Below are 26,628 nucleotides of genomic sequence, written 5' to 3'. Positions count from 1 at the left end.
CTAAAGAAAAAGAAAAGGAAGAAAAAGAGAAAAGGAAACAAATTAAAAAAAAGAAGTAAGAATCACTCTTACTTCTGCACAACTGTGGAGAGGAAAAGAGCAGAGTGAAAGGCAGCTCTGAAAAAAAATAAAATAAAAAAACTATCTACAGTTGTAAAACCATACATGCACCATTAATGAGGTGTCATGTCTGCAGGGGAGAAGAGAAAAAGGGAAGAGCTGGAACATGGCCAGGCAAGAGATGATAAATTTAGACACTTGCTTTCTAAGTGACACTTGTATATTACTACAAAGACATGCTACCCTCCTGCAAGGGAATGGACTAGGGTTGTGGGAAAGCAACAAATAGTTACCTTGTTCAGTGCATATTTGGTGCACAATACTTGTATACAACGAACAGGCTATCGACTAGCTTGTTTATCAAGATCATTAACAGCTTATGTATATATATTTAGCAGAACTGCTTGCATACATGTTACTTCTGTTCAATCACAATCTAGGTTTACATTGCACACAAATGACTGCAATTCTCGGAGAAATGCCAGGGGATCTTAACTGTTTTAAGGTTTCTTCTATCCCCACCCTCAAATCTTAAATAGGTCAGTATGAGTTTCAGTTACAGTTTTAAAGACAAACTACAAGGTTTAGCAGCTACTAAGATTTAGCTATATTTCTACACCAAAGTAAAAAACATGTTAGAGATTTCAGTTTAATCTTTTAATTAAATAGATTTTTAAACTGACTCAAACCTCTTAACTAACTTCCTGGGGTAGGTACTAAAGGTTTGGGGTTGGCTTTTTTCCCAATACATTACTCATGTTCTTCTCTAGGTACATATATAGCCCTTCATACAATGGAGGGAAATCCTAATAAGCCAAAAGTGTTTTGTATCTGCATTTCTTGTAGGTAAATAATTAAGTAAAAACTCAAAGCATCAGGGAACTACTCTGCCATAACAAGGCATGGGATGTTTTTAAAACATACTGCATCTGCAAAAAAGGTTCTGTAGGTCAACTAGCCAGAGCCCTTCTGATCTGTCACTTAATGCCATAGAAACTCCACTGATTCCAAGAGCACTTGACCCTGGGTTGAACTAAACTGAATGGAAACATTGTTCTTGCATTTTTTATTTCTTTATACTAGCACTAAGAAAGCTTTAATTTTCTTTTACTTCAAATCAGAATCTTTCCACATCTATAGTGCAGTGAAGGGCACTAGGAATGCACAGGACTGCAACAAAAGCTTTGAAATAAGGTGGGGAAAATGACTATCTTCCCCTACCAATAAATTTTCCAGGAAAGACTTCTCTCTAAAGAACAAAATTAGTTCTTAATTACAACTGAACAAGACCAAAAAAAAAAATCTTGTGTTCCTATTTAAGTTGCATGCTTTGGAATTTTGTTACTGCTAGACTGTACGTTAGAGCATTATCCACTCGGCCCTTTCTCCTTCCCATTCAACCCCCAAACCCCAGTCTCTATAGATCCTATATCTAGAAAAGGAAACACCTAGGTGAGATCAGAGGCAGTGTCTGAGTGGCAGTAGTGACTGTATTCACCCACAGCAGCAGCCTGATACTTCTAGGCAGGCTGGGAAGAGTATATCGGAAATTGCCAGTGAAGGGTGGTTGGCACAGGACACAGCCTACTCTGTCCAAACTTGTACTCCCTGAGTCACTCTAAAACATTTAAGCGTAGCACCCATAACAGTAGGGTCAGATGCTTAGCAGCATAGCCAATTTTTTCCCTAGGGTTGTCATAAGCCTAAATTGCATGACAGTTCACAGAATCACAGAATGGTCTGGGTTGGAAGGCACCTTAAAGATCATCTAGTTCCAAGCCCCCTGCCATGGGCAGGGATATCTTCCACTAGACCAGGTTGCTCAAAGCCCCATCCAACCTGGCCTTGAACGCTTCCAGGGATGGGGCATCCACAACTTCTCTGGGCAACCTGTTCCATTGTCTCACCAACCTCACAGTAGAGGAATTTCTTCCTAATATCTAATGTAAATCTACCCTCTTTCAGTTTAAAACTGAACCAAAGCTTTCAAATCAAAGAGCCTTCCATAATTCAGGTTTCAAGATGAAACAACTACAGCTCAATTCTTATAGGTAAGGTAGTAAATACAGTTGGTGGAAGAAGAAAAATAAAGAGTTAAGTGATGCTGACACCCAAGAAAGCACTCCAAAATATGAAATATATCATTTGGAATCTTTGGTAAGACAAGCTTTTCTTTTTAAATGCAGAAAATCTGTAGCAAAAGTACTTGTTAAAAAAATAAAGGTAGGGGGCTTTCAACAACTACTATGAAGCTCTATCAATTGTTTCCTTTTTCTTTTTTTCTTTTTCGAAGTCTCAGTGAACTTTGATAAGCATTGTAAAGCATTATAATGTGTTGTATCCTCAAGAAAGATTCCAGATTCATTAGAAGTGTAGATCAATTTGGCAATACCAGAAACTTCTTTACTTTTCTAGGTTTTATTTTCTATGAAATCGTATCCTGGTTTCAGATGGAAAGAATTATCTCAATCTACCTTCTCAGCTATACCAGCTACTGACAGGTAAGATCCCAGGTATTCCTATTATGCATCATATTTCAAAGGTTAGGGGGTTGTGTTGTTTTTTTTTTTAATCTATAAGCCAATGTAATTGATAACAGACACATGTGAATATGGAATGCTGAATTAAAAATCCAAAGTAGTAAAATAAAAACAAACCAAAAGAGAAAACAGAAAGAGACAGAAAGGAGATTATATACATATTAAAAAAGAAAAAGAAAAGAGGTCTTTGAAATAATGTGACAACACAGAGTATCAGCTGCAGCATTTTAAAGGCAGCTCTGGGATACTGAAAAAAACCCAAGAGGCCTTGTTTAACCCAGTAGGGACTTTCAACTAGCCAGAGCTAAGTAAAGTAGCAGCTATCAGTGAAAGGTATTTTCCACCTTTCCCTGAACTGTACAGAAAAAATAACTCTTAACAGAGTTAAGAAGTGATGTCTTTGCACAATGTACATCATCTGAGTTCAAGATAATGAAAGTGAATTCCCCTTATTTTGTTTATTTAATAGATATTACAAACCCAATGTGTGGTTCTTACACTAGAGGCTGCAAGAGACGCTCAGTTCAGTACTCACGAGGTTTAAGTTAGTCCATATTTCTGCAGGAAGTGACCTGCGGATGGGGAGCATGAGATGACACGATCTCACTCTTTTCACGGGAGAAATGTACAGTAAATGCCTAAAATAGACACAGGCTTTTCTGTATCATAACAACAAGCAGTGACCTCATCAGACACATGTGTACAAATCGAATCCCATTGGAAGGATTTGTGAATTAGTTATTGTGAGATCTAACTGTTTTCAGGTAAAAGTTTAGGAAAAAAGAAAGAAAAAATAATCAGAACAGGCCACAGATACTAAAATAGTTGTGTAAAATGCACTGAGTACTGAAATTTCTGCTCATTTGCAGCAGTTCAATTTTATCTCTCCAAATACTTACCTATATATCAAATGTACAAGTAAACCCTCCTCCCTCCCCACTCCCTCCCAAATATCATTCAAAAAAGCTAGCCTTGTCTTAGGACTGAAAAAGCAAGATAGATGCCTTATGAAATCAAACTTTCTAATATCAGTAATCAATAAACTAAATACGCATTTTATTTGGTATTAAGTAACTGTGTACATACTACTAAAAAGTTACAAAAGTATGGTATCTCTGGAAGTAACACAGTGGTCCGAATTTTTTTTTTTAATAAATAAAATCTATATTTGGGTTGGTTTGCCAGTAGAGTTCTAGAAAGAACAGCAGTAGCATACAAGGCAAAGTTGTTTTGCAGATTTCAACCATGTTGTCTGAATGAGGCTATGAATCTTTAAAAAGGCAAATCAGAAAGCCATATAGGAATCAAGTATCTCATTCAGTTTTTATTCTCTGTGACAAGAGGTTGAGTAAGCACAATGAGAAGACAGAGTTTATAGTGAATCTGAGAATTTAGCCTAACTTTGAAATTTACAGAGATAAACTATCTTCACACAAGCAAACGCTCTAATGCTTCATATATATTCACTGTCCAAGTTTGCAAAAAGAGAACCATGTGATATGACAAGTAATAAGCAAAAAAAAAAGATTGCCAAGTACTTCTTCATGTCAATACACAGATATTTTAGGTATGAAGGTGACGTGAATTATATGCTGGAAGCTAGCACACAGCAAGAGAAAAACATTCATTTCTAATTGCATAAGGCATCAGTTACTAGTACGTAGCACAATTCACCCTCCTTGGGATAAAACAGACTTACTAAAAGAATCTTAAAACCCAAAAATGTATGTTTTATCTTGAGAAGGAAGAATCAGGCCTAAACCAAAAAATGCTTAAAATACCATACCTCAGCTTCTCACACCCAAAAATGCCATGTGCATAAAACAATCCTTATTTAACAATTACATCAGTCTAGCCTGAAATACTTATGTATTAACATGAGACAAGTAAACAGTATTTAAAGTTGACTAAAGTTAATTACTTACAGTACTTTCATAAAACAGTTACAGATTTGTTAGAAATTGTATTTTTGCATCATTAGTGTATTTTGCAACCTACAGGAAAAGTTTTATAAGTGCAAACACCACCTCATGCTCATTATGTATTAGAAGCCTTCATGTAACAGAAAGGTCATATAAAAAAACAAACACCCCCCCTCATTTAAGACTGAGTTACTCAATTCCTTACTGAAACCAATGGCGGCTGCAAAAGAAAAAACCAATACTTATTATTTTCCACTAATTTTTAGAAGTGTTTATCCACCTTGTCAATTTTGAAATTTTAAGTTCTAAAGCAAATATTACAGTGATCTTCTGTGTTAACCTGTTTAAAGTCAACCAATTAAGAGCTCACATTCAATCTTGCCCCTGTTATTTTGCCATTTCCTTAAGTTGATTTGCATCATACAGCAATACAAACCTTGCAGGTAAAACTGTTAATAGCTGGTTTAAGTGCATTTTCTGAAATCTATTAGAATTACAAAAACAAGGTTAGCACGTTCCCAAGAAAGCACTGTTAATTTTAACTACAGTCCTTTTCATATAAATCAGAATACCACCAGTACTGAGTATCAAGAAATTGTTTGTAAAGAACCTTCTTTTAAAGGCCTTCCAAAGAATGTCTGTAGTATACAATGCCAAGACATTTCAAGAAAGAAAAAAGGCTTGACCTGTAGTGTTGAACCTGCACTAGGCATTCAGTTTCATTGGCTATATGGTTTAGAAATAAAACTGCAGAACTAGGTTAAGTATGAGAAAGATGACAACCACAGAAGTTGTTCAATATTAAAACTTGTATACAAATGTAAAACAGGTGAACAGCAATTAAGGCTCAAATCCATTCACCCCAGTCTCCTGCAGTCCTAAGTAAAATGCGTAAATACCAACCTTCTGAAGGGAAGCAAGCTAAGCAGATACAGAACTCCTTGACAAACTATGGTCTGTGTCTGCAAGCACTTGGGAAAAAATCACTACAGCACATCTCCATAAATGTTCTTTTCATTACAGAATGAAGGCAGTAACTTCCAAAGATAAGGAACACTCTGAACCTTGGTTTGTCTGCAGCACTGCATGAGTTACGCAACTTGTCTTCAACTGAGGATAAACTTGTTTCTATTACCTATACTTCACATGCACACACCACCACATATTTAAAGACATTTTATCCCCTTGACAAAGAGCTGAAGACAATTCATTTTTCCTGGATTAACTAACTGATTAGGATGAACTTTTCATGAAATCCCCTTCCATCCCATTCCCCATGCTGTTCACCTACAAACAAAACATGCATTTCCAGGTGAATAAAAAATACTGCATCATCTGAACTTTATTTTGCTCATTTAAGATAAAACAGCTCTCCTTACATCTCTAAGGAGATTAAAAACTGCCATCGCATTTTTCATGTGCTAGAGATGAGCATTAGTGTGTCATTTAAGTATAAAGCTAATATCACTTAAATTTTCTATGCTATGTAACAATTCCGTTGTATCAGATTATTAGCAAGTATTAAATAGAAAACCAATCCTATTCACTATTCTGACATCACCTTCAGTAGTCCATTCCAGATTGCTAGTATTCACATTATATACACTGGTCGTAAAATTTGACAGGAATTAGAAACTTCAACAGGCTACCATAAAATTGTCAGAATTCATCTGTGAAGTGTCTGACCTATACAGAAAAACAAACTTCTGAAAATTAGTTTTTGTGTAGGAAGGACACAGGCAACAATAGGTAAAGTGTTGCCAGCCCAAGTTTTGATCTCCCCAGCACAAGTCCATGATCATAACTGAGCTCAGTTGCCTTTAACTCTCCTTGTTAATGATCCCAAAGCACAGAACATACAAATCAAGCCATAAATATTGGTAGCTGCTAAAATATACCAAGGTTACACTGCAGATTCAAAATAGGAATTTATTTCCAGAGATGAAAATATATGAAAACTATGGAAATCCGCTCTTCTACATCACTTTAGTGGTAGAGCAAACTTCACACAGACTGGTATTTGAACAAAGGAAGAGAGAGTGTTACGTGTAATTTATACAAATATCTGTAGGTATATTTCAAAAAGACAAAAATAAGTCAGATATACAAAGCTGTAACAGAAAGTAATGGTAAAAAAAATACATCAAAAAACATTAAACCAGAGTTCAGTGCAAACAATGTTTACAGCTTGCAGAGCAAAGAGTTACTGTTTTGAAAGTATTCATTTTACATTTCACAAATTTACAACTGAAAAAGCAAGCATGCAAGTTTTCCTAGAAAAGACTATTCACACACACACAAAGATCTTTATTAACAGTAAGTGCAAAGTTTTATGCACATATTCTCCAGATTGCTTGTTTAATGAGAAGCCAGAGGTAACCACTACAAAAAACATAATCATTCAATCACTGAATATTTTCTGTTTTGGTTTTGTTTTTCCACATTTATTGCCACCTCTCATTTGTAGATACGACTCTAGAATTAAGCTAAAAAGTTACAGATCCTTACCTGCCACACCAGCTGAAATCATGTGTACCTGGGTAGAATCTGGATTGAAAATACTGTTCAACTTTTCCTTGCAGTTTGAGTAAGCAGCAAAATATATCGCTCTAAAATTAGAACAAAATCCAAGTTATGCTACATTTTCCGCGTCGATACCCTTATGAGCAGTGCCACTAACTTCACTAACTTACGATGATCTTGGTTCAAGTCTTACTTCCTCAGTAAAAAAACTACTCAAGGAGTAACTCTTGCAAAGTAGTGGGACTATTCTAGGAATGGAAAAGAACAACAACAACAAAAAAAATCATACTTTACAACTTTTTCTTCCACAACAGCTCCAATTAACAACTAGTGAGGAGAAGGACAGATAATTAGAAATATGGCAGTGATTTTTGTGACTCCAGGAAGTTTAGCCACAGAAGCAAAATACTGCTAAACTGAGAACTGAAGTTACAGTATTCTGTATTTCTTTAACAACAGATGAAATTTGTTCTAATTGACCTAAACTCATTTCAACAGCATTACAATTTCAAGAGAACTAGCAAGTATGTATCTTTTTTTTTAAAAAAAACAAACAGCACACTTAAATATTTATAATATTATTCTAGCATTTAAGATGCAAGTATTAATAACTTGTAGTTATAAGTATTTATATTTTAAATGCTAGAACAGCTGCAAAGCTGGGATCCACATTTTGTTTCTTTAGTTCTGTATTTAGAATAGACACAGATTTATTTCTTTGAATGAACTACAAAAAAATTTGAAAACTTGTACTACAGTCAAGACTGGGATGGTATCAAAACAAAGCTAGACATAAAAGTCAGCATGCCAATGCAATACATTATGGAAAATGCTTGTTTTCGCTCATTAAAGCTAAGAAACTTACTTTAAGCATATTTAAAACTCCCATTTAAGGTTGTAACTCATTTTTTATTTAAACTCAGACACCCCTCTACAAGAGAAAAAATGAACATGCAATTTTTCATGAACAGAACATTAACCTCATTAACTGTGCAAACATGTTTTTCTTTATTATAAAAAAGATGAAGTGCTTGTTTCATGGGTGTAACTTCTAAAACAGAATCTGAACTCAGTTAAGTATACTGGATGTGTTATGAAACACGCTTCTCTACAGCTTGTTTAAACAAAGAGCTGCTGTTAAATCCACTTAGCTAATGCTTAATTGAAATGAAGTACTGGATGAAGACCGAGTCTGCTCATGGGGAATGAGGATGTGCTTATTTATAAGACTTCACACATTTTATCAAGTTGACATTTGGGGGTAGGGAACAAGCAAAGTATTTCACCTGGGGGAAGAAGGGAAGGGAATTAGAAAACGTAACATAAAATTGACTTGCAATTGAGGATACTTTCCACTGAGGATAGTCATGTATAAAACGGAATCCATTGCTGTATAAAAATTGATATTACTTTTTGAACAGCAATGTTGAACATTCAGGCCAGACTGAACCATCAAACAAAAGCACAGGCTCTTCAGCTTAGGAAGTGCTGATACTCCACACATGTCAAGACAAAGAAAGCTACTGGACTTACCTCAGCTTCTCCAAATAGCAATGCTAAGTTAGTGATCAGAAAATACCTCAGCTATTCCTAATTCTTTAAAAAAATGTGCTAAAATAAAAGTAGTCCAATTCCTGAATTATGTTTTTCTCTTATTCATGCAGAGGGTCTACAGAACACCTCATCTTTCAGATCTACATAGAAGATAGATCAATGCTGAATGGAAAGTCCAATTTAATAAAATTTTCCAGAAGCATCTAAAGACCTTAAACCAGAAAAGTTAAGATACTCTCCAGCTGGGTGTGCAGGAGACAGGAACATCTCCTCTTCAGACCAAAATGAAAGAAAAAAAAGGAAAGCAGGGCACTAAGTCAAGGCAAGAATAAAACCTTTGTGGAATATATTCCCTCTGCATAAAGACTCTTCTCAAACAGAATAGAGTAAAAATGGGCCAGAAAACAACTATAGCCTCATCCAGAATTAAGTAGTTATATTAGTCTTACACAGCTTTGTTTCCATACTCTTCCTTACGTATTCTCCTATTTTTGGACTGAACTTAGGCTAACACTTGTATGTAAGGATCAATTCAAACTCTGGCATAATCTGCACCTCACTCTGACTGCCAGCACCAGCCAAATAGCTAGAGCACTTGTGCTGAGGCAGAGCAACTGACAGCAGCAACACCACTGCCAATTAGATCAAATTTACATCCTTGTCCACTGCACTCCCTGACACTGCCCCAGTACCCTTTGGAGTCCAGCCCGCTACTAGATCTGCTTTCTCTGGGACAACTGGTAAGTGTGTCATCCTACCAAGTCTTACCCTTTTTGAAGTTTCAGAACAGGCTTCCTACTGCCCTTTTTGAAGTTTCAGAACAGGCTTCCTACTGCAAGGGGACAGTAGTCTGTGTTTCATCAGAATTCAGGAAAAAAGACCCAGTGCTTTGAGGCTACAACCATACAACTGCTTCCTGAAGATGATGGATTAACTGACAGCTAAATCTACCTTTGTATTTTCAAAGGTACAAACTTCCTGTTTACATACGCAACTCACTTAAGCATCTTCCTTCTTAACTGGACATAGCTCTGCATAAGGGATAGTACACAATAGTAAATACTATTATAATAGTATATAGGGTAGTAAATGCTGAGACAGTTGGTGCAACGATGTGGGACTGGAGCTGTGGCATTCACAAGTGGCTCAATTTCTCAGACAACTATATTACCCCAGGAACCAAAGGTTATTTGCTATTAAGTATTTACAGCTGCAGAGACAAAATTCACTTCAAATAAACCTTAAATCCCTTAATGTAGAGCAACCTAAGTTTCATCAAAATTATTTCATTTACCATACATGTTTGCACTTACCTGGAAGGAGCAACACCTACTAAATTAGGACCCAGCCCTCTAAATAGAGAACGAGGACCTTCCTTTTGCAAGATCATCCTAGAAAACAAAAAAGTGACAATACTATAACATTCACATTAAAATGAAGGAATGCACTGACCACCATAACTACATCATTTTAAGCTTTACTCTGTGTAAAACTTGCACAATAACTCACAATGCAATCCTAACCACAAAAGATTAGACACTTCCTAGAATCAGCATAAAATAAAATTCTATTATTGCTTGACATGCCATAGGAATCTAGGAACTAAATGCGTAAGTAAAGCCTTATGATGTCAGTACAGACTTTCCTCAAAGATAGGAACACATACATACATGGAGTTATCTGTCACTATGAAGTTAAAGAAAGTGTCCTTTTATCAGGGAGAAAATACTAAGCATGCAAATGTTCACATTCCTGTAGGTTGTAGATTGTTCAGGCGACAAAAATATTTGATTCTATTCTACATTTCTTTCATCATCCTTTAGCTCCCAATGTTTGGGAACTTTTTGGGGTGGGAGGGACAGGGGGTGAAGGACAAGAGAGGAAGATAGGAGAGAGACTTATGAAAGTTCAGTTACAGCAAGTCTTATGCCTTCTGAGAGCAGCTCAGGAAGATGTTAGCTCTACTGCTTATCATGCCCAGCCAGGGACATCTTTCACAACTTATTATCTACTCTTCTTAAAATGACAGACACCTCAACATGGCTTTGCATGTGCTACCCTGCTTTGATTCTACAAGACTCCTAACAGTACACTACATGAAGTTACAGTGAGAAGTTAGAGGAAAGCAGCCTTTCAGATTCAAGGTCCTGCCTTCCCCATCCCCATAAATGATTTAAATCCACTAAGCATTCAACTAAGAACCCATTCTCAGCTTTATTATTTCTGTGCAATAGAGTGATTATTTTGCCTACAGTAAAAGGAAATAGAAACCTCCAATGTGAGAAAGTTGCCCTTCCTTGAGGCTGGCAGGGATACCAGTTCTGAAGTGTTGCCTGTGTGCTCCTACCCAAGCACTACTGCTGGGCTGTGGAGCCAGTGGCTTCTCTTCAACTCATTCTACAAAAGACAATCCTTACCTCCCCATGCAAGGTAACTCACTAAGTTTGAGATTAACTGAAAAAGGAGTGTAACCTGTGCAAAGAGTCCCAGCGACAGCACAGCCCTAACATCTTGTGGTAACAGGTCCACTATAAACACAACTCTGGAAAGACTCCTTGGGTGGCAGGGGGGTGTCACCTTCCATCTCTGTGGGATTTACAGAGAAACATAGGGATACGAGCAGTGAATTGAGACCTCAAAAAGAGGCATTACTAGCACTTAAGTGTTTGTAATATCTATCCCATGTAACTGTGGTTTTTAGAAAGAGTGGAAAACCATTATGCAGCAAGGTACACTGGCACAGTAAGGGGATATCCACTAATAAATATTCAGTTTTAGTAAGATCAATCTGTCCAACAATCTAGATGCTAATCAGATATGGTATTTTAAAAAGTATGGTAGGACATGGGAGGAGAAACAAGGACTATGCATCCCATCACTGCAAATTGCTCTAGCAATTGCTTTAGAATCAGATTTAAAGTTAATTCTTAACTACTTCACTAGATGTTGCAAAACAGAACTCTGTGCTTATTGATTTAGAAACACCAGCCAATACATACAAATAGTTCTGTATATTTCTTCTTCAGAGACACACACAGGTTAACAACAAGTCAATTACTCAAAGCAAACTACCCTTGTATAAATGGTTATTTTGTTTGGAATTTACTATCCAAACACATGAAAGCCATCTATAGCACTGAAGGAGATTCCAAACCTATTCTGATTTCCAGCAGCTGATTCACCACAGTTCTGCTACTACATCAAACTGAAAGTTTGCATTTTTTTTTCCAGTAAGCAAAAATAAAATTGTGGTTTTGCACAATTACCATCACTATTTGGGAATGCTGGCATATAACATGTCCAGCAACATCTTAGCTTTGCGTCCATAACAATTAGATATGATTTCACTATGTGGGTAGCATTGCTCCACAGCAATAATTGGAGTATTGAACACATACTCAAAAGCACTTCGGAAACACAAATTACTTAGACATGTCTCACCCTAAAAGCATTTCTAACACTTTCAGAAGAAATTATTTAAAAAGTCTTACCATATCCCAGAGCTCAGCATGGGCACAGCATCAGATTACAGCAAAGCTGAACACAATTAACATGATCTGCATCCACTTTGAACACTAGTTAAAAATCACTACCACCACAACATCACGTGTTGCACATATAACACATGCATGTATACAAAGCAGCAGGAACCTCAGTGTCTTAAGAGAAACTTAGGAGTGAAGTGTATCAGGTCTATTTGTTTCTTCTGGATCTACAGTGTCCCAAGACTTGACAGAGCAACAAAGAGTTACAGAAAAGTTGCAGCAGACAGGATTATAATGGTGGTAGTTACTGACGCTCTTGTGCATTCACAGACACCAGCTGGAGGAATTCCAGAGCCTACACTGAAAATAAGACACAAACTTTTTGCATTAAAGAGCAGATCCCAGTGCCTGCACTGTTTATTGAAAGCACTAAATGGTAAATCCATGGTTGGAAAAGCAGCACAAATGCTCCACATGGCCTTAGCTGACCTGCTTGTGTCACATGGGGAAGCCTGCATTGGGAGGCCAGTCAGATTTCCATCATCAAGACCTCAGGTTTAAACTCAACAAGATTAGAGGCATTTGCAATATGATATACACCACAGATATTTAAGAATAAGGGAATTCGCTTTTGTTGCCAGAGAATGCAGTCACCTGTACCCCAGTTCTGAGTTTGTTTCCTGACAGAGATGCCTTCGAAATCACCTCTGTTGATGCTTAAGATGCAGAAGTGATTCCACAACCATCAGTTAACTGAAATTCTGACATCATTTGCCTGATTCACCCTGCTTTTAGACTGAGTATTGTAAGCCTTGGAACACTGTACTGAGTTTGATATGAGAAGAGACAACCAAACCCTGACACCTATGAGTCAGAAAATATCAAGTGACAGTAAAAGCATGAGAGTGACAAGAGGGATGCAGTTTGATTTCCCCATTAAACAGCCCTAGTCCCTTAACCAAGAATGATTATGTCCTACACCTACATATTTTATTGTCACAATCCATTGCCATGTCATTAGGGATTTTTTTATATTTACTGCTATTTAAAGACCTTGAAACCCAGAAAAGTTACTTGGCATATCAGTTGTTTGATACTAACCTGGAAGAAAACACCTCTAAGCAAAGAACAAAAGCAGAAGATACACATTCTTGTATCACAGATAAACAAACAACAGGTCTAAGAAGCAGATTTAAAAAAACAAAAACAAACAAGCCCTACCAATGAAGTTCATTATGGACTACCTCTACCTCAGTCTGAATTTGCTTCCCGAGAAGACCAAGTTATTTTAGGTTTTAGGGATGGGTTTAAAGCATAGCAGGCTTCTAGCAGTGGCGTGAAACAAACATCTGTTCATCCTGGTATTCATTCAGATACATTTCTAAACAGAAGATAAATTCATAACCTAACATTCAGGGAAGAAGCTGAAGGGCTCAACTTCCATTAAGAGAAGCCAATAAGACAAGTGTTTTGGATGGAAGTCTCCTTCCTTGTCACAATCTGAGCCCTTCCTTCCCACATACCTATTCCAATCACGTTCACCCATCAAACTCTTACATGTAAGAAGGCTCCAAATCAGAACTTCCACAGTAAGAACTATATTCCATTCAAGGAGCTATTTGGGTACAACCTCCATTTAAGCAAATCCTATCCTCTAACCAGATTAAGCCTAAATCCTACACTGCAACTGCCAGAAGGGGCTCTCTACAAACTACTTCTCACTGATTAACTGGGGATAGAAGAGAGCTGGTCTGAGTCTTATCAAATTCTTTCTAATGCAAAGAGAAGTAGCAGGTTCTTTCTGGAGGAAAACCCCGCTCATTCCCAAATACTGAAGGTGCCTCCCTACAACTGGCTAGCTTGAGTCTCCCAGAGTGAAGTGAACCCTGCCTGTGGTCTTTACTAGCAGTCTAACTGTGGCCATACAACTTTCCTGCTGGCTACTGAACATCACAAGCACTGGTGGCAAGGAGAGGAAAGGCAGTCCCCATTTAGTGAGGTGCTACACAATCAAAACATCCCAGATCATGGCAAAATCTGACCTTACCTATCTCTTACTAGCTCTAAAAAACTGTTACTAGTCACACATCCAACAGAAGATACCAAAAGGTAGGAAGGGTATGGAGTGGTGAAAGTTGAGAGGGACTAAGAGAAACTGAGTTAACTTTCATAGGGCTTTTTGCCTCCATATTCAGCAACATCTACAATTCGGACACTAAACAGTTTAAAGAGTCTTATACTAACACCTTTTTAGGATGAAAATAGAGTCTGGCACTTAAGTGTTACAGTGCTCCAAGTGAGTTTTGTGGATGTAGTTTGGAGCTGTGAATTGTGCAGAGTATACATGTTCTGGCTAATTCAAGGTACAAACTCAAGTATGAAGGACATATGGAAAAGTGGAACGTGAAACAATTACAGTTAAAAGGCAAAATATGGGAAGTCATTTCATGGTAGCATCATGACAGACATAAGAGCCTGAATCCTTCATACAGATTCATCCAACACACCTCTCTTCCTCCCTCCCCCAAATGAATGAAAAACCCAGTAACATGTACACTCACTTCAAACAATGGAGAGGTCCAGGAGAAATTCTAGTTACTCTGTTGATGCTAGCACCATTCACAGCATTGAGATGGACTTCAGAGATGTAGAGAGTGACAGAGGAGGACTGCAATCGTGTTTTCACAACTTCCAGTGGACATGTCAGAATTGCACCAACAGTACCTCCACATCTGCAAAAAGAAATAGGATCATCACATTCTTAACTGCAAAGAAACTGAAGGATACATTCACATATAATTAACATTATACTCAACACAGTCAAATTGCAAAAGGTGAAGAAACAACTGGAACATGCGTGACAATGCTGCAGTTATTTGCCCTTTAAGGCAAGGAAACTGTTAAATCAGTTTAACCCCACAACTTGGGAGAGAAAACTTAAACAGACAAAAATATAGTTTCCCAAAGTAGCAAAGGTGTACAGTCTTCAGTACATGCTGTTCAAATCAGTTCTGGAAATTAGCTCAGTATCTGAAATGTTTAACTTCTTATGGTAAATTTTAACTTTTTGAATGTTTAGTGCGCTCCTGACCACAAACAAGGTGCCAAAATTCCTTAAAGGTAGAAAAGATTTATGCACTATGCACACAGGACTACATGTAAAACCTGCGGTGTGGCAATTTAATAAAATTAAAATACTTATGAAGACATCTTCAGAACTCCATTTGTATTTTGGGTATTGTACCACGAAAGCAACAATTTCAAGTGTTTCCTGAGTTCTGCTCATTACAGCAAGACAGAGTAGATTCTGAGTACAGAATACTGTAGAGTAGAACCTGGGAAGACAAAAGAGCTTTAAGTGGCTAACCAGGTGAAGACTAGCAGATTTTGCTTCAGTCTGCCACTCGTTTCTGTAAACAAGCCAAGGCAAGCTGTGCATAACTTGTGCTGACACTGGAGTTACTCCCATTCTGCTAGAGCAGAACAGAGCCAAGAACATACTGCCTTTTAGCATCTCTGCTTAGAGGATTCTTCTGGTGCTTCATAATCCACTTATTAATATCTACACTCTTATCTGTTTAACTATGATCATATACAGCCTCTGAGGGAAAAATATCAAATCCACAAATTCTGATTCCAAAGACAACCCCAAATTCCTTGACATTACCATTACAAAAAGCGCTTCCCTTGAACCTTTTCTGAGATCAGTATTCTTAACTTTGCCAAATACCCTTCTTAAAACTATGACCAAGACACTATATGCCCCTTTAAAAAAATAAAAGGGAAAACAAACCCTAAAAAAACCAAACCTAGATTTAAATTAGGGTGTTAATTAATGCTACTAACAAATCAGTCTGAAACCCACTAACACACAAATACAATTGGTACTAAATTCAAAGGGCCCAGCATTCACTTCTCTGATGCAATAACTAGTGTTTGATTCTGACAAGATAGTCACCAGCTGTTTTGTTGTAACATGAGAGGCTCAAACACCCCTGAAACCTTTAAAAATCTGTAAGACTTGTTTAGTAGTATTTTTTAAATAATGTCTTCCAAAATGCAAAGGAGAGTTCAGTACAAATTAGAAATAATATCTAAGACTCAAGATCTCCTATAAACTTTCATGGGAAGGCAGTTTTTAGTCTGTTCATTCTTCTACTGCAGAGAACACCAGAAATAATGGTAGTTGTTAGCACAGCACTGCATCATAAAAAACTAACCTGTTTGTCTGAAGTGACAATACCAAACACCTGCAAAGTAGGATAATGTTTGATGATGTTCACTTAATGTTCCATTTAAACCTAGTGACCTAGAGATTTCCTATTACTAAGCCTAATGGCATCTTGTTCCACCCCTAACACCAACATTAGACTGTAGTCTACTCTCTTCCAAGTTTTAACTGAGGAAAAAATCAAGTTTCTTTGTCAGTCTGGAAAAAAGTGTTCTCACAGAAGATGGAAGACAGTCTTCCAGTGTACACTGCACACATGCAGTAACAGACTGATAACGCTTTTAGAGTAGCATGTTTACTCTTCTAATGGTAAGCTATAGATAGACTTTTTAAAATAAGAGTTGCATGAAGAGACTAGATGCGGTAATATTTATTTTAGCCAGCACTGGAAGCAGTAGGAGCCTGTAACATGTTAACATTCATGACATGAATGCATGAGAACCACAGGTAGGCGAACGCTGAAAACCAACTTGATATGGAGCTTTAGAGCTTGAGCATCTTCAAGATAAACAGCAAGTTACTGTGCTTCCTGCAGTTCAGTAGCAGATACTGCTGTATGGTAATGTGACTGTGCACGCAATATAGCAATTCAGCTTTAGAGTTTATTTCCTTTCTTGCAAGCCCTCTGTTTCTGATCCCCTCAAGCCTACTCCCTTTAAGATCTTTCTGCATTTGATTTTGGACAGGTCACATGAGGACTTGTTTTCAAGCAACAGTAATAGCAAGAGAAAGCACGTGGTATGGTTTATATTAATGAGATAAATACTATGGAAGAGGGAAGAAAGGAGGAGGAAAAAACTTGGGCTGCATTCTTCAACAGGGCTTGGAATTTGAAACCTTTAACACTACTGGCTCCACAGCTATGTCACACTGGAAAAATTTTCAAAGTTGAAGATTAATGCTGACCTGGAGCTTGTATCCTGCATGCTCCCTGCACCACACCCAAATCACCACAAGGGATGCCTGACTGCAACAGCACTGCTATCAGACATTCACTGTGGATGGGTTAGAAATACTTCATTCAGCAATGGATTACTAGACTACTAGGGAAGAGGGCAAACACACAGCTACTCAATGCTCATTCTTTTTATGTCTGCCTACATCAAGCATTGTTCAGTGATAACCAGCTGATGTAACAGCAGCCAGCACTATTTTTACATGCATAAGGAAGTAGCAGATCACGTGCCTCCCTTTAAGAACTGTGCATCCTTTACCTGCACCACATTCTGTCATTCAAGTCATTTCAAATAATCAGCTCTCTTGGCAGTTTCTTACTGTTGTGTTGTTGGGTACTTCTTGGAGGTTTTTTTGTTGGGTTTTCTTCTTCTTTAAAGAGTTTAAGATGTCTCAACTGAACCTGAGAATATTTTGAATGTTTGCCACTAACTATTGATAGTTTGGATTAAACTTCTGTTTAATTCTCCTCTGTCCCCTATCTTCAAGATCTCAAATTGCTACTTATAAATGAGGAAAGCAGAAGAGTTTTATAGTGCTATGTGGTTCTGTATTGCTTACAAACAAGTCTTTGCAAAATACCCAATTTCTACTTCTGTCAAAATGTAATACCTCACTCTCCTAGCCCTCAAAAAGCTCCATATAATAAAGAAAGCATCTGGAATTAAAGAGTAGAAGAAAAAGTCCCCAAATGTTGAGGAAACAGACCTTGCTCAGTAGTCACAAGATCCACTGAGTTTGAACTGAACCACTAAATGAACTCAATAACTATGCACCCTGTACAAATAAGCAACTTCTGCAGCATGCCAGCTCTTCTGTCACCAGCATCAATGACAGTGTATTTTACTTAGAAATATTTCCAGCCTTGTTTATTTAACACACTAGAAATACTGTGAAACAGCTACTTCTTTGTGCTCCAAGTCCTGGCAGGCCATTAACAGCCAGTCACCAGCTCCAGCTTAGCAAAAGTGTTCTAGACTGCTGCCACCCTTCCTGCTACCCTCCTCATCAGCTCAAATTAAGGGGAGTTTTTTTTAGTTTGTGGTTTAAGACAAATTAGGCAGTAGCACAGTTTCAAAAAATATTTTTTAAGAGTTAGAAAATCACTGGATTTCTTCTCCTCAGTAACATAGGTGGGATTTTGTAAACTACTTAAGAAGTTTCTACTACCTAACACCACACTGGGCTTCAGCATCTCCAGTCATATACTAGGCTCCAACAAATGTGATGTGTGAGAACAAGTAGATAAGCAAATACACTCCTGCTGACAGAGTATAAACTGGAAGAAGGGCAAAACCCGAAACACTCCTCCGTGTGAACATTTACAGCAGTTTCTAATGAATGCTGTTCAGAAGACCACTTGCTCATCTTACCTATCCTAAATCTGACATTTGCCTCTAATCAATGTTTACTACAAGCATTTTTCAGCTTTGCCAAGTATAAGAAAAACTTGCAAAGCTGACTTTCATCAGAAACACCTGATCATACAAGGGTATGAGAATCCACCTGTAGGTCCCAAGTAATCTGAAGGGCAGAAGAGCAAAGATCAGTAGGTAAATCCACAAAAATAAATACACAGGTAAAAAAGGAAGATTAAAATCCCACTACTATTAACACAGTCAAGTCAGAGAATTAAATCTGTAGCTTAAACCGTACAAGGCACAAGAGACATTGCACTCGGTGAAACAGATATAGGGACAAGTAGTTATCGTCTAACTTGCAGGATTGTGACAAACTTAAAACAGCAAAACTAAGAACAGTTGTCTACTTGACATCTCTTGTACAGAAGAATGTAGGAAGATGGCAATGCTCTCCTAAACTGCAGCTTATTCCAGAGAGCACCCATAAAAAAACCCAACATTTAATTTGATCCTTAATGTGCATTTAGAAATCCATCACCTTACCAGATTAATAGAAACAAACCTGGAACTATTTGGCCTTTAAACTCTGCTAGCAACACAGACACACTACTGACAACTATTTTCCCCAGATAAACCCGTACTATTTGTGAGACACTGCAAGGAAAGAAATATGCACATGCTTCAAAAACCTAATCCTGTTTGGCATTCAAATCCCAGGGTCTATTTCCAGAGATGGTTGCAAAAGAAAGCCTTCTTATCTTATTGCAAGTTGAGGGTATCTGCTAAGGAATCACTGCCTTTGTCCAGAGTAGTTGACTATCTTCTACTGTTACCTTACATCCCTGCGAGTAAAAGCAAAGACAGCTCCAGCATGGGTTAGAGTCTCAACTTCAGCCACTGGACTGCCTATAAATGCTCCAAAGCACATTAATATTCCCAAAACCGGCATCAGCTGACCTAGAATTGAAACTGTCAGTGGAAGAATTTTTTTATTCCTTCAGATAATTATGTAATTTATAAAAATAAAAGATGAGGCCGCATAGCACTAGCCTCAGATTTACCTTTCACAGTATTTGTAACCACAGCCTCAAAGACTCAAAGATAACCTCGACCCTGTTATCTTGGGTCTACATTCATTCATTCATGTATTTTACCAGCTGTTTCTTTCTTGTATGAAAATGAAAGTTCCATCCAAATACTGGCTGCCAAGAGAAACAGCAAGAAAATTGAGCTCAAAATTCTGTCAAAAGAAACAAAATCCAACCCAAACAGAACTCCTTCTAATCTCTTCACCACTTACTGGAAATTTAGGTGCCAAATGTATCAAAAATTTCATAAAGCTGTCTTCTAACACGAGTGTCTTCCGTATCAACAGATGAAGTTGCAAGTTTGGATATGAAGTTTACCACATCCCTCTTTTGAGAGCATTTAAAGGCTGTAGCAAGTACAACTTTCAGAAACAGCAAGAATGTGTCTCATTAATCCTGAATTTTCAGGGTTCTCCTGTTATTACACTGCTAAACTTGTACATTATACACCTTTCCATCTTTAGCATTAATAAGACAACTACAAGTACTGGCCACCAGAAACCCCTAGCCCCCTTATTCACCAATTATGGGTTTGTTGCCAAAACTTAGAAAGCGTAAATTAAGCTAACATCCTTGAACTAAAAATACTAATCGCTATTAATACTAATTGCTATTTCTAATTAACAGCATAAAAATAAAATTCCCCTGATGTGCTGACATACAAAAGTCTACAAGTGAAAACAGGAAAAACACCACAAGGGGAACAAGCATCACTGGGTCCCACTGTCCAAAACAATCATCAACATGTACCACATAACTTCTATTAAGAACCAGGGTAAATAAATATTTACAACAACATTTATATTAAGTAAAAACAGCTGAAAACATCAGTCATCTAGAAGGAAATATGAGAAACACACCAGCTTCACAGTTTCTCAAGTACTGACAGTGGGTTTCATGCAATTTGGTAACCTCATGGAACAAAACCCAAGCAAAACCGAAGCTACTCAGTGCTTTAAACAAACACTGTCTTATTCTGCATAGAAGAGTATCTGAACACAAAAAATAACCTGAAGTTTGGAAAGGAAAGTACTAACCTTCTTCTATGCCTTACAACAGGAAGAACTCATTCTGAAAGACATCCAGGGTTATGGCAGGAATGCATTTTAGGGTAGAGGGGAGTCCAAGAGCTTAGCAGCTCAGTTATGGCTCAAGTGGCTATTTTCTGAAAAGGAGTAAAAAAAGTCCCTGTCACCCAACTACCTGCTACATTATTCATTAATATCTTCTTAAATCAAAAAAATCCAGGGGTCTTTCACTTTTACTTCATACATTTCAACAGTATCTGATCTTTCTGAAGAATTCAAACATTTATCTTGCATATATTTTCTGAATCTGAACTATTTCAGCCACTGCAGGGATTTGCCAAGAACCTCTGACAGACAGAGTGATTTACATTACAGATCAGTTTGAGACAGTTCTATAATCAGGACAAACAAACAAGAGACTCTCCCCTGGACTCCCTCACATATTAGAGAACAGCCAACTTTCTGCAAGAAACACCAAGAGTAAAGAAAGAATTAAGAAGTAAACCTGAGACCGTCCAACCACGAACTCAGAAAAGCACTAACCCACACCGGTCCCTCCTCCACTGAGGGACCAAAGCCCAGGCAAGTTCCCATGCCCTAATGGAAGTTTGTACGGTACAGAATTACTGTCATAAGCTTTCTAGAAATGAAAAATAAATCATGAAGACCTGGAAATTATTTTTGTAGCCAACACCTGAATTTTCATTCAATGTACCAATTATGACTGCAAGCAGGTACATCCACAACATATTAATCTTCCCTATAAAGCAAAACATTAAGGTCTTTCTATTACTTTTTTGTTGTTTTAAGTAGTCCAATAACTAGAAAAGCATGTAATAACTAGAAAAGTGTGTAATTTACATACTTGAGCTAAAACGTTCATCTAAAGTCTACATTTCAATCACAAGACTTTGTAATTTAAGGATGCAGAATGTTCAATTGATTTCTTCTTGGTTTGGAATAAAAGCACCTGAGTTTATACTACCAACATGCTGTCTACAGTGACAACAGCTGCTATTTGAGCAGGAGATGGAAAAACAGAAAATACACAAAAAAATCTACAGTTTGATTCCTAAAACAGAGGAGTTTTGAGCAATGCAACCAAGCAGCTCAGAAGAAAAAAAAACCAAACAAAACCAAAAAAACCCCAGGCGTTTCACCTGAAACACAATTTTGTATCATGATCCAACACTACAGGTGTCCAGCTAGATCCTGCTCCCACAAGGTCAAGATACTACTAGCAAATGGAGCTGTGGTAACTATGGTTTGTGGAAAGAGAACCTGACAAATAGGGGTATCATGACAAAATATGAGCTAAGTAAGTGATTTCAAATGTGTCACAGCATGAAACTAAACTCCAGGTACACTATCAATCCATTCAGGTATGTTCTCTGCACTTACTCTTCAGTACAGAGTGCACAGTGGCAGTTTTGAATACAGCCTAGAAAACTATGCTTAGGACAGCAAAGTTACTGCATAGAACCAATTGCTTACAAATTCTATCAGTTAAAACTACTTTAAGGAATGTGTTCTTAAAAGTTAGTAACTTTTTATTCAAAAGGAATTCTTCCTTTTTCTACCTCATTTCCTGTAAGTGTGATGCTCTTCTCATGCTATGCATTTTCTGCTTCTAAATGCAACTGCTGTTATTTTTACATATAGAACTTCAGAGAATATCCTATTTAAAAAAGTCAAGGAGGTCAAAGTAGTATGTGCAGGGAGGGGTTTCATGTAAATGAAGTAGTACTTTGCTGTTGTATTGGCTAATGCATGAACTAATCCAGCAAAATCATTCAATAAGCTTTCTTTTCTAGAAAAAAATGCACCACTTGTAGTTTCTCACACCATCATTGAATTCATTAAAGCTATTCCAAAATGAGTACTAAATTGTTTCTTTTTAGACTTAGTATTTCTTTGGCAAAATATTGTTTGTATTTACAATTAACATGCAGTTATTAAACACAGATGGGATTCTTAAAAACGGAACTACTTGACTAAGAATTATTTTAGAAAAAACAAAACAAGTAGTAACTGCTGAGTAATTCCCTCACCATCACTGCCCCAGTGGCCAGCACTTCTAAGAGTCTACCAAACCTGTTGGAAAGGGATAAGGATGCAGAGATAGGAAAAAAGGAATGAGGGGAAAAAAATACTATAAATATAAAACTAACTTCCAACATAAACCTGTAATGGCCCAGAAGCATTGCAGACAGTTGTTGAATTGGTCATGAAACAACCTAGGCAGCTACAGAAAAACCCCAGGATAGCCCCACCTACATTACTAAAACAGCAATGTCATCAGTTACAATTTCATTACAGAAAGCAGAAATTGAAGACTGAACTTAGACATTACAAAAAAAGGCCAGCAGATTGAGATAGTCCTGTTATTTCCATATAGTCTCTAGTGAAAACTACAGGAAAAAGCTTCCTTCCTTTTTCTTAAAGTTTCACTGAAGATTAAAGATCACTCAGGAGATCTGTAGTTCACCATGCTCACAAAGAAGTCAGGAGATGACACTGAATAACTTTTCTACTGCTAAATGTGACAAATATACACCGATAGCTTTGCTGAACTAAGTTACAGGAAATGTGTGGCTGGCACATGAGGGAACGTCATTCAGCCTTTTCCTCACAGTATAACCCTTGACCCAACTGGCCAGCAGCTAACTGTAGACCAGACTCCTCTGCAAAAAATAGGAATGAACAAGTTGAGCTGAGCAATCTTCATCCCATCTTAAGTTTCAAGTTTATAAACCTTCTCTACCATTACCCATGATTCTGCACAGTAATCTCCCCTGTGCAGAGCTACTGAGTTAAAGCACTACAATAAGGCAGCACTCCTACTGTTTTTCTGAACATTTACAAGGATGTGAAGTCTGAAGGAAGAGTACACACTACTACATCTTGGGCCTCCAGCTGCACAATCACTCTCCTCTTAAATATTTGAGTGCCAAAAATTAGGGGGGTGAAGAAGCACCCACATAAACTCTAAGTCAGGTGCATAACACTGCAAACTCACCCAGACCTGCTCAAAGGAAACACTATTATTTTTCCACCTCAAACACCTCAGTCCAGAGGCAGTGAGTTAATTTTGTCACGAAGGAACACAAATGGAAATCTAAGCTTCAAGCTCTCTCATGGGATGCAAACCATGTTCTCAGTCTGCCACTTCTCCCACTTCGGCACAGCCACGCTCACCACCCAAACACACTTAAGCCAAACAGGATCTCCAACTTTCTCTTTTAAACTAGGTGCTCCTCCCACTCTATCCCTGGAGGGGCCACAAGCTGTGTAACCGCATACATCCGGAGCATTACAAAGCTTAAAAAGATGAAGGGAGACTAACACCTGCAAAGGTACAAGAGTTACCTCAAACCTAACCAAGGCTACATGGGCCACATCTTCATGTCTAGCTATATTCGTCCCTCTGATTTCTTCTTCGTGGGCGGAAAGCTGCATGACCACGTCAAGCCCCACACCTAAAAGCAGTACACAGGAGAGCGTTGAAATGCATTCAAGCAACACACACGGCGGCATGTTTGGGCAGCCTCTCCAATGCGGTGGGGGAGTCCACGCAGAGGGGGCTCAGCGTGTTTCTCCGTGGAAACGCCAGACAATGGACAAACTCCTGGAATGGCGATCAGAGTGAAGGGGTTATTTTTAGGGGAAACCTTCAAGCCCGCTTCCCCCAAGGGCCCACCTACCACCCGCACGTTCCCCGTGACAAAACGCAACACCCGGGGCCGGGCCTGACAGGCACCGCACGCCGGCGGCGCGCCCAGGCTCCCAGCGAGGGCCAGGGCCGCCTGACCGGGCGGCCGGAGCGCCGCACAAGCCTGGGCCCAAACGCGCGCAACCGGCCCGGGGCAGGCCCGGGAAGGGCCTCAGGGTGCCGGGCGGTAAGCGGCGCGCCTGGAGCACCTCGGCGCGGCCTACCGCCCCCCGCCTCAGCGGCCCCCTCCCCACGGCGGGGACCCCCTCTCCCCCCCCCCAGGCACAGAGGAGGGGCGGCAGCGCTTCGCAGCGCCTGCGCAGCCCTCCCGCCCCCTCCGCAGGGCCCCCGCGACGCCACCGGGCAGCCGCTCCAGGCCGCGGCCGAGCCCCCGGCCGCCGCAACAGCGCGCCCGCCCACCTCCTACGCCAGGCCGGGGCCGGCGGGCTCAGCAGCGGGGGAGGAGCCCCGCAGCCGCCGGGAGGGGGTCCGGGAAAACCCCGCAGGAGCCATTTCCGGGGGACGGGGCGCAGGGCGGCGCCCACCACACGTCCCGCTCTGCTGGGGCGGCAGAGCCTAGGAGAAGAAGGGGGGGGGGGTGGGGGGGCGGCCGGCCCCACCTGACAGCCCGCGCGGAAGGGCCAGGATCGGTACCGCGCCCGCTCCCCCGCCGGACGGCGGCTTCACCTACCCGCCAGCGAAGAGATGCACCAGGGTGTCTCTCTGGCTCATTCTCGTCGCCTGCGCCCGGGCGGGAAGGAGGGCTGCCGGGCGCTTCCGCCCCGCGCTCGACCGAGCCGCTCCTTGCGGGGCTCAGCATAAATACGCACCGCGGCCGCGCGGCTTCCTGCGGGGGGAGGGGGGGGGGGCAGGCCGGCGGCTTCGCTCCGCCTCCCGCTCGGAGCCGCTGCGGCAACCGCCGCGCGTGGGGGCCTTCCTCATGAATATGCAACGCCCCCCCCCCCAGTAAGCAGAGTTCGCCATTGGCTGGAGGGGTGAGACGTCACCGCCGCGCTCCGCCTCATAAGCTGAGCGAGGAGGCTATTAGTGGCTGACTCGAGGCGGCAGCTGTAAGCGCGTGGGGTGGTTGTGAGGGGCCGGGCCCGGCCCGGCCCTGCCCTGCCCTGCCCTCCCCTCCGGCGTCCCTGCTGTAAACGCCTCTCTTGGGGGTCTCCGCTCCCTTTTCCCTCCTTTCCGGCGGTGTGCGCGGGGAGCGCGCTGGGGCCCGCAGCCGCGGGTCCCCGCCTGAGGCGCGGGCTGGCCCTGAGGGAAGGTCACGTGCGGCAGCTGCGGAAAACGGGAAGAGGGACGTGAAAAACGATCCCTGGGCCTTCAGCGCCCGAAAGCAGTGGTGTCAGCAAGGCGTGCAGTGGCCTTAGTTTTTGCATTATAGGTCATATCCTCAGCATGAAATGCATATTGGCTTTCGCAAAGTGAGACCAGTGAAATTTGCCTAACTACTGCATAAGCTACATCCATAAAGGATGTTTGCCTCACTGCCACGAAATTAGGCCTTAATGTGGGAAATATGTAGTTCATATATTCCAGGCATCAATTATATTTTATAGTTTGTAGGCAATAAATGGGCACAAGCAGAATATATAGTTTCTTCTGATGAGATAAGACATCTAGTAACTCAAGTAGTTAACGGATGTGTAGATAGATTTGTGAAAACACAGAAAAACAGACATGGACTCAAGGATGAGTGAAACTGAGAACACAAGTAAGAAGATAAGGGGTGATTTGTTAGCATGAGAACAGCATTTGGGGGGTCAAAGATTACTTGACATGAAAGATACAAGAAGAACAAAGGAAAAACAGAAGTTTAACGTGAAAATACTGAAAAGTGCGACTGGAGGAAAACGACAGGGTGAAAAGTGCAACCAGAGGAATACTATTGACTTCATCCCTTGCAGATCCCCGAAGGTCCCTCCAAACCACAAGAGACGCACGCAAGTGGGGGTGCTCTGGTGAAGTTATGTTAATAGATACCTGAAATATTAAAATAACCCCTTGGAAACACTATGAGCACAGTGTATAAAAAGGCGAGTTCGGGTATAACCAGCACGCCTCTGGCTTTGACCATGTGCCCAGCGCTGTTTGCCTTTGTTCTGTAATAAACTTATAAAATTCGTGAAATTCAGCGTAAGTGCATTTCTCGCACAAAGCC

At 39.8% G+C, this 26,628-nt stretch overlaps 1 protein-coding gene across 1 annotated transcript in view; it reads right to left on the bottom strand.

The window, feature by feature from the left end:
* The window catches only part of SLC25A36 (solute carrier family 25 member 36), a 33,886-nt gene extending 8,575 nt beyond the window's left edge, over positions 1 to 25,311 (bottom strand). Inside the window, exons 1-4 of the mRNA XM_075031887.1 lie at positions 25,150 to 25,311; positions 14,646 to 14,816; positions 9,913 to 9,990; positions 7,031 to 7,131 (exon numbers count right to left, since the gene is read on the bottom strand). Coding sequence (XP_074887988.1) covers positions 7,031 to 7,131; positions 9,913 to 9,990; positions 14,646 to 14,816; positions 25,150 to 25,190 — 391 coding nt within the window. The 5' untranslated portion in view covers positions 25,191 to 25,311. The remainder of the gene's footprint in view (positions 1 to 7,030; positions 7,132 to 9,912; positions 9,991 to 14,645; positions 14,817 to 25,149) is intronic.
* Positions 25,312 to 26,628: the final 1,317 nt, after the last annotated feature.

Source organism: Buteo buteo, chromosome 7 (genome assembly GCF_964188355.1).
Source record: "Buteo buteo chromosome 7, bButBut1.hap1.1, whole genome shotgun sequence".
Taxonomy (NCBI): domain Eukaryota; kingdom Metazoa; phylum Chordata; class Aves; order Accipitriformes; family Accipitridae; genus Buteo; species Buteo buteo.
The sequence above is the reverse complement of the archived record's forward strand: the minus strand, read 5'-3'. Positions and strand labels throughout refer to the sequence as shown.